Raw genomic sequence first — 8,875 nt, 5'->3', positions numbered from 1 at the left:
TTCACCTTCAAAATAAAGAGATTGTAAAAAAGAAAGCTAGGGGTAAACAAAAAAGGAGGTGGGCCTTTGCTCAAAGAGCTAGTGCATCTCATCCTAAGAGTGAGCGGTAGAGGGGTGTGATCTGAATCTAGTTGTTCAGCAAAGGACCCAATACCTTATCTCTAGACATACCCATTCAGCATTGTGGGACAAGCATTGTGGGACAAATAGAAGCAATCTAAGCATGCCCCTCTCCATGTCTAATCAAGATGTCTATTATGCTAGGTCACATAGCTATATTGCTTCCTAGCTAGCAAGTCAATAACATAGCCTATGCTAGTAGACATCTTGCATAGAGCCTTTTGCCTCTCCTTGGAGAGCAAAGCCCACAAACATTCCAAGATAGAATAGAAACCTTCCTCGAAGCCCTATCCATGTGCATCTTAGTGTGAAGTATCAACACCGACCAAGGGGGCATACAAGTTAGTGAATTCCTGCCTCCCCCTTGCAAGTTGCTTTATCAAAAATATTGATCCTTTGCGCTCGATTTCAATAAATCTAACTCGGTTTTGATTTTCCTCGCCATCACTCTTCTCTGATTTGCTTGACCTTTCTTTATTCAAGTCAAGAGGGTGGAGAACCCTAGTGGATTATATGCAATATTTATTATTATCTGAATCAACATAGTAGAAGACAATGATCGAGCCTTAATCTCCTTTGAGCTTAGAGCAAGAGCAGACACTTGGCAACTTGTTTGTTATTGTTGCCCACCTCTTTGAGATAGATGACAATGCTCGATTATTCACTTCTCGATTTCCAAAAATCTTCTGCTCCACATCTTGCATGTCAACCTTGCCCTCTTTCCAAGGGCAAGACTTAGCAAAATGCCCAAATTGATGACAGACATAGCAAAGATCATGAAACTTTAAAAATTGTACTTCATAGATAAGGTCTAGGCCCCTCTTGTCATGGATTTCCAAAACCTTTGGGGTTCCACTTTGCGATCCTATAAAATATAGGCCCTTTGCTCGCCTTTAGGATTAGGAGGAAGATGTGGCACATATAAGACTATGCCAAGAGCAGAGGCAATAAACTTGATGCCATTTTCAAAGACAACATGAATATTGGGGAAGGACGCCCAAACAGGGCATTCAAAAAGAAGCACTTCATCAGGTGAATGTAGTAGACCAAGGCAAACAATGAACAAGATTGCCACGATAGCCAATAGAGCAAGTGAGTACCCGATCTCTTTCAACTTGAGATCCCAATAAAACTTGGTAAAATCCCTCTCTAATAAACTTACAATGCACAAAGTTGCAATAAGACTAATATGTATCAGCAAGTCAATACCCGATCTCTTTCAACTTGAGATCCCAATAAAACTTGGTAAAATCCTTCTCTAATAAACTTACAATGCACAAAGTTGCAATAAGACTAATATGTATCAACAAACCACTTGGAAAACTCATCATCAGTGGGGATCCTGCCCATGAAGTACAGAAACAACCCTGCTGAAGAAAACTCATAGTATCTTTGGCAGAGGTTCTACATGGGCAATTCCATGTCCACTTAAAGACTTTCTTAGTACCAATCATAAGCGTTTTCTTCTTGTGGAGGAGACCTTTGTCATGTCATCGGTAAAAGCTTGGACAATGGCTTGAATATCAAGGCCCTTGCCCTTTGCATGAGCAGCATGTGACTCTAGGTCCATACCATCCTTGCTTGCTTAAAAAAATTGTCATGGACTCGCATACACAAGGAGGCCTACAACTAAGTAGAAACTAGAACCAAGAGACGCATGGAGTTGTTCCTATGAAAACCTTCATGTGCATACTTGATGAGGATCAAAATGCTTGTTCACAAGGCATGCAAATGCGGTTCGAGTCTTGGATATTTTGTAGGTTAAACTTTTTTGTATAGGCACTCAAAGATGTTTGTGCGAGCGGCTCGTGAGCTATTTGGAAATTGTGAACGTCAACTCATTACAACACTAACAAACTAACCATCCAAGGAAACGGCGGGGAGTGGGAAGGACGTGCCGCTCCACAACCAAACTAGAGAGAGCCAGAGACGCTGTGAGAGAGAGAGAGAGGTCTCAATTGCATTTCCCTCTCTTTCATGCCACCCTGCCTCACCTCACGCAGTCCAATTCCTCATTCAGACAGCCCGATCCTTTTCCTGCGCTACTGAAGATGCTGCCTCGTACAGGCTTATCAGGGGGATTCCATGTGAGAATGTAGCTTACTCAAAGTCTCGTTTCCTGGATTTGATCATCCCCTAATCTCATCAGTCGGGAAGCCGATTGCTATCCTGCGATTAATTTTCGAGCTTTCAATCAGTATTCGATCCCATTTGGGAGCAATGACCAGCCTTGCCATGTAGTCAGCTGTTCAATCCAACTGAACAGTGAATTTGAGGGCAATTACCAGCCTTGACATATCAACTGAGGCTTTGATATGTTGATCTGATTAGTATAGCAGCAGATGCAGAGACGGTGAATTGATCATCACTTCTGTCAATTCAGATAATCATCTGTTGCAATGGGTAATTGTGTGGGAGGGAATGCTGACAGAACTGATTACGCCAATGCTCAACAACCCTACCCTGCTCACGAGACCACCCCACCCTCCCAATCCAAGATAGAATCGGCCAATGGCCATGCTGACTCGCATGGACAACCTGGCAGCCAGAACCAGAATGGACAACCAGGAAGCCATGGCCAAGGTCCCCATCCTCCTGCACAACAGAAAGCGAAGCCATCCCCCATCGGACCTGTGCTCAACCGCCCCATGGAGGATGTGCGCAACCATTACAACCTAGGCAAAGAATTAGGGCGAGGACAGTTCGGTGTCACCCATCTCTGCACTGACAAGGTCACTGGCGAGCTGTATGCCTGCAAATCCATCGCCAAGCGCAAACTCTCCACCAAGGATGACATAGAGGATGTGCGTCGAGAGGTCCAAATCATGCATCATCTTGCAGGTCAGGACAATGTGGTGGAGATGAAGGGGGCATATGAAGATAAGCAGTCTGTACATCTAGTCATGGAACTATGTGCTGGTGGTGAGCTGTTTGACAGAATCATAGCAAGAGGGCACTACACAGAGCGGGCTGCAGCAAACCTTTGCCGAACCATTGTACAGGTCGTTCAGATATGCCATTCTTTGGGAGTCATACATCGTGACCTTAAGCCTGAAAATTTTCTCCTCCTTAACAAGTCTGAAGAGTCCCCCTTGAAGGCAACAGACTTTGGACTTTCTGTTTTTTTCAAGCCAGGTTTGCTTCGTGCATCTTGTTGCTTATGAGGATAGCGAAAGAGTGGATACTTGCTATATTGTTTCATCCCACCATAGACACTGGTTTGCATTTCACATGCACAAAGCAAACCCCATTTGGAACATTATCCTCTTCACGGCATATTCTTCAATCTCATTATCAATCTGCCATAGATGTGCAAAGATTTGAGGTAATATGCGTAATGAGAAACATTAATGTGAACAGATGTACAGTGGTGCATTGCTCTGCTGTCTAGCATATAGGTAACAGAAACATGCTGTATCTCATGCCCATCCTCTAAGAAATCAATCGAGCATGATCAAGGCATTGATTTCAAATGATCAAAAAACAGAACAAACCAGTACATCTTATACTTCAAATGGGACTGCTGAATATGCAGGGGATGTATTCAAAGATATTGTGGGCAGTGCTTACTATGTTGCACCTGAGGTTCTTCGCCGACATTATGGTCCTGAAGCTGATGTCTGGAGTGCAGGAGTAATTTTGTATATCCTTTTGAGTGGTGTTCCACCATTTTGGGCAGGTACTTAGTATCATTTCAGTTGAGACTTGATTGATGAGTTTGTCTATCAACAGTTTTACCTTCCAAAATTGTCTGTCCTGTATGAAAGTTCACTTGAGGGAACTGAATTTGGTTGTCTCTAGCTCATCTTCACATTATCTCCGTGCAGAGTCAGAGCAAGGCATCTTTGATGCAGTTTTGAAGGGTCACATAGACTTTACAAGTGATCCATGGCCATCCATATCACCTGGAGCAAAGGACCTAGTGAAGAAGATGCTGCAGCAGGACCCGAAAGAGCGTCTGACCGCGCAACAAGTGTTGAGTGAGTATGTTTACTTTGTAGTCCGACAGATAAGCCTTTGTGCATACATGTGACCTGGTTTACTGTGGGCTTCCATACTTAAATGCTTCTACAGAAACTTCAGCATAATCTAAAGTTTGTGTTGCGATTAGATCATCCTTGGATTAAGGTGGATGGTGAAGCTCCAGATAAACCAATAGATAGCGCTGTTCTTGGTCGAATGAAGCAATTCAGGGCAATGAACAAATTAAAGAAACTGGCCCTCAAGGTATTACTTCTAATGTCTACTGGCTTTCAAGCCCTACTATTTATATATAACTGACCACCATGCGATGACCAATTCAAAATGAGTATTGCTAATACATTTTGATCTAGCACATTTTAGGTTATTGCAGAAAGTTTATCAGAAGAGGAGATCGTGGGGTTGAAGGAAATGTTCAAAAGTATGGATACTGACAACAGTGGGACAATCACTTTTGAAGAGCTGAAAATTGGTTTGGCAAAACAAGGTTCTAACCTTGCTGAACATGAAGTTCGCCAGCTTATGGATGCTGTAAGTTCACTTTACTGGTTATGTATCTCGTCAAGGGGTAATTGGTTGGATGTGATAACTGACATCGATCAAATTATCAGAACAAGTGTGGAGAATCAAATTAATAAAAGCCCAAAAGCGAAGGCAGCTATATGATGTTGCCCAAAATGTTCTGTGCAGGCCGACGTGGATGGTAATGGGACAATTGATTATTTGGAATTCATTACAGCAACAATGCACATGAACAAGATGGACAAGGAAGACCATCTATATTCTGCATTTCAATACTTCGATAAGGATAACAGTGGGTAAGTCCTAGACGCTGCTAGTGTCTCGTTCTGTTTGAATGGGATCATTCTTTTTTCAAGTGTTAAAACACATTGGCCTTTTGAGCAGGTACATTACCATGGAAGAGCTAGAGCAAGCCTTAACCCAGCATGGCATGGGAGAACCTGAAGCTATTAAAGAGATAATTGCTGAAGTAGACACTGACCACGTATGTCTGGATGGCAAATGTGTCAATGTTGTTGTCCATTGTTCTTTAAATGTGTATTGTGTGAACAACACTGATTTTTGTGCAAATGGTATCACTGATCTGGAGGGGCTTGAGTTCATGCAGGATGGAAGAATCAACTATGATGAGTTTGTAGCTATGATGAGAAAGGGTCAACCAGAAGTAAATGCCAAGAGGCGCAACGATATGAAAGCCAAGTGATGTTTGCCATTGTAGTAAGTAGATGCGACACAATAAAATATCTCTGGAGAGTGCAATTTTTTCAGAGGTCTAACAACTGACAGATCGGTTTGAGGAATTGCCCTGGAAATCAAAGCATTTCCACGCAGAACTGCTACATCCAAGGATGTGTACCATACAAGTTCATTTATCACCACTTCCAATTGGCAGAAGTGGAATCAAACATCTCAAATCCTCACACTTTGGATTCTTCAAAGTGGAGTTAATATGACAGTATCTTTCCCCATGCATAATTCCTTATACTTGGTAGAATCAATTATGAACCCCTGATTCAAGACTACTTGCATGCAGCAAACTGTGCACTCTGACTGAAGTGTCTGCAGAATTGTTTCGGTGGTCAAAAACAAACATTAATGTATCAATTCAAAAGATCTAATGGAAGTGTATGAGCTAGATCTTCAATAGAACTCTTTTTCAAATGTTACAGTTCACTTTTTAGAGGAAAATGCGCCATAGGTCCTAGATGGTCTTCTATGGCAGTCTTATAAATGTCAAGAGGAAAGTGTTGAAGCACACACAAGCTCATTGTTCGACCACTGATTCTTCCAAGCAGTTCCACAGGCTCATTGGCTTATCTAAGCTGCTTCCTACCCAATCCCTTCTTTTCTGTTTGCTCTTACTCCTCTGAAAATTCGATAAAGTTTGTAGAAAGCTGAAGAAACATACTGAGTGCTTACCTTTTATCAGTCTCCATCACTACAGGCAAGAGAGAGGAGAGATGGCTCCAGTAGCCTCCAATCAATGGTGAATAGAGTGTTGATCTCCACCCAATTAGTAACACCGCAATTCTATGAGCAAAGAAAAGAGAAGAAGAGAGAGCATAACGGGTACGCAAGTGAGAGGAGAAGCTCTCATAATCTCACAAATCCTCCCATCATAAGTAAACAACCTCACTCTTACTCGAGCTCAAGCTATGGACCCTAGAGAGAAGACAAGAAGCTAGAGAGGAAGAGCTCTATAAGTTGTATGTTGAATTAAGGTCAAAACACCGTCACAGCTTGAATAGCTTGTAACTAAGGCACACAACATATTTGCACTTTTAAATATCTTAACCTTCCATTATATGGTTTTGAACTTTATATAGTCCTATCATCAGCAAACAACCTCACTCTCACTCAAGCTCAAGCTATGGATTGTAGAGAGAAGACAAGAAGGTGGAGAGGAAGAGCTCTACAAGTTGTATGTTGAATCAAGGTCAAAACAATCTCACAACAGCTCGAACAGCTTGTAACTAAGGCACACAACACATTTGCACTTCTAAAGATCTTAACCTTCCATTATGTGGTTTTGAACTTTATATATACATTTAAATAGGGTTAAAAGTTCTACCCTTCCATTTAGCCACTTGGCCCTTTTAAGTTACAATGCTTGATTCTTAACTGTAGGCATTCATGGCATTGCATGCTAGATTTTATAACTTGTACATGAGAGCTTGGCACTCCTATAATACATTAACTTTTTGTGACTAGGATACTTTGATTCATAAATGATTTGTAGGTGTGTATGATGTCCTTTTAATTATCCACTTCTCCTTTTGTGCTCCTAGCATTGCTATTACAATGTTTTTTTTGTCATTAGATACTCATACAAAGCAACATTTGCACCTTACCAAACAAGTCATATCTTGGTGCTTCGTATTAGAGAAAGTGTTGTTGCAATGCACACTGAGAAAGTGGAATGCCAAGACTAAGAGTACCAAAGCTATTGGAGAGGCATTGTTGATATTGATGTTTAAGGATAGTTGTAGCTATTGAGATGGAGGATTTTATCTTGTGAGCATGCCTTTTTGTTGAATGGATCATTGAGTGAAACCACTATAGAGGGAAATTTATGGTAACCAAGAGTTTAGAGTAGAAGATAGATACCATTGTTGCGTGGGGGGTACAATTGAGTTAATGTTGCTTTCTTATGGAGGATGAGTTTAGGTGTAGGAAAGGAACGGTTGAAAGGTAAGGAAGAGTTAAGAACTTCTAAATGAGGGTAGGGGTCAAAAGGTGAGGTCCTTCAAGTGCTAAGATGAGGGTAAGGAAGAGTTAAGAACTTATTGATGAGGATAGGGGTGAAAAGATGAATACCTCTTAGTGCATAGATACCTCCAAATGAAAACGTGAAAAAGTGTTAATCTTCTTGTGCACAAGACATATATTAGTGGATTGGGAGATCTGACCCTTTTCAAGACTTTCTATCCAAGTAGAATAGTGCCTTGCATACCTCTACATCGACTCAATCATAAATTGGAATGGTACTTAATGCAACCAATATCTTCTTAACATCGTCTTTTCTTTTCTTGTTGTTAGAGGGATAGCTCATGAAAAGGGTAAGTGGTAGGGGAAAGAATTGTGCAAGGTGGTTCATGGATCTCACTCTAACACTAGGCAATGGCTAATATGAATTTTATCGAAAATACTAGCATTGTTATAATTAAATTGTCCAACTACATACGTGTTTTGGAAGGGTCATCTTAACTGTGTGGGATGAGCACTCTTGCTAAGGATGTTTGGATATGCAAGGAGCAATGACAATTAAAACAAAAAAAAGACATTAGTTACTATAAATTTGTGACCCAAGGAATTATTATAATATTTGAACTTTGGTATATGTATGTATACTCACATGATCATTTGATGAATCCTATTATCATAGTGATCCTCTTTGTAACCTCTAATTCATAGTCATTGGCCCAATCAATTATATTGGCTTCACGTTAGAACTTTATACACTTTCTTTTGAAGAATTTCTAAAATGTAAGATTTTTCACATTTTTAAATTGGAGACACTCTTTTGTGTGAAATGTTCATTATATAATGTTTGTTCATATCATCCCAAAGCACTTACAACCCCTCTAAGTATATCATATAAGCTTTGGCATTTGAGTAAAGTTGTTTGCCCATAGAAGTGCATGCTACAACACTTCATAAATTGGTGGTATAATTCAATGTAAGCAAGTAGATAAGTAACTACTTTATAGGATATTGTCATTTTTTTCTTTAATTTAAATTATGGATGGAAAGATGCAATTAATATTGGTGTCACATAATCCTTATAGGTGCCCTTGTCAATAAGAATGGTATATCAACAATAAATAATCATACCCAAATTAGATGGCCATATTTTGCCAAGATTTGAAATTTTAGTAACTAGCTTTCCCATATTTTCAAATATATAGCAATACACCTTGCTCCAAATGCCAAAAAAGCCTAAAGCATTCGATGCTTTCTATTATAAGATTCTCATTGTTAAGAGAGCATTAGGTTGTTGTATAGTTGCAAGATGACATTTTCCTTACAAAATATTCAAGTATGTCATACAACCAAGTTGAAGCACTACATCCTTATTTGGATTCTTGACCATAGCTTATGCACATGTTGAAAGGTGGAAGGTCTAAGTAAGAATGAGAGCAAAAGCAAAAGAAGAAAGAAAGAATTGTGGAGGTTCAAGTAAGAAGAGAGAGCAAGATTGTATGTGGGAGCTCCAATAGTCACAATGTGTGCCCTTCCTTCCCTTATTCTA

The 8,875-nt window shown here is 40.2% G+C and overlaps 1 protein-coding gene across 1 annotated transcript; it reads left to right on the top strand.

Moving 5' to 3' along the window:
• Positions 1–1,955: 1,955 nt before the first annotated feature.
• Positions 1,956–6,002, top strand: LOC148017833 (calcium-dependent protein kinase 2-like). Its single transcript, XM_087661737.1, has 8 exons — positions 1,956–3,255; positions 3,656–3,799; positions 3,948–4,100; positions 4,232–4,347; positions 4,465–4,632; positions 4,792–4,919; positions 5,008–5,107; positions 5,231–6,002. Exons 1-8 carry the CDS (start codon positions 2,520–2,522, stop codon positions 5,324–5,326), a joined length of 1,641 nt encoding a protein of 546 aa, XP_087517863.1. The 5' UTR covers positions 1,956–2,519; the 3' UTR covers positions 5,327–6,002.
• The last annotated feature ends 2,873 nt before the right edge of the window (positions 6,003–8,875 follow it).

This window comes from Lygodium microphyllum, chromosome 21, assembly GCF_053477565.2.
Source record: "Lygodium microphyllum isolate KBCC chromosome 21, Lygodium_microphyllum_v1.1.10, whole genome shotgun sequence".
In the NCBI taxonomy this organism is placed as follows: domain Eukaryota; kingdom Viridiplantae; phylum Streptophyta; class Polypodiopsida; order Schizaeales; family Lygodiaceae; genus Lygodium; species Lygodium microphyllum.
The sequence above is the reverse complement of the archived record's forward strand: the minus strand, read 5'-3'. Positions and strand labels throughout refer to the sequence as shown.

Coding starts and splice junctions, on each gene's coding strand:
- LOC148017833 (XM_087661737.1), top strand. CDS start 2,520: ATGGGTAATTGTGTGGGAGGGAATGCTGACAGAACTGATTACGCCAAT. Junction 3,256..3,655: donor TTCTGTTTTTTTCAAGCCAG/GTTTGCTTCGTG, acceptor CTGAATATGCAG/GGGATGTATTCAAAGATATT. Junction 4,101..4,231: donor GACCGCGCAACAAGTGTTGA/GTGAGTATGTTT, acceptor TGTTGCGATTAG/ATCATCCTTGGATTAAGGTG.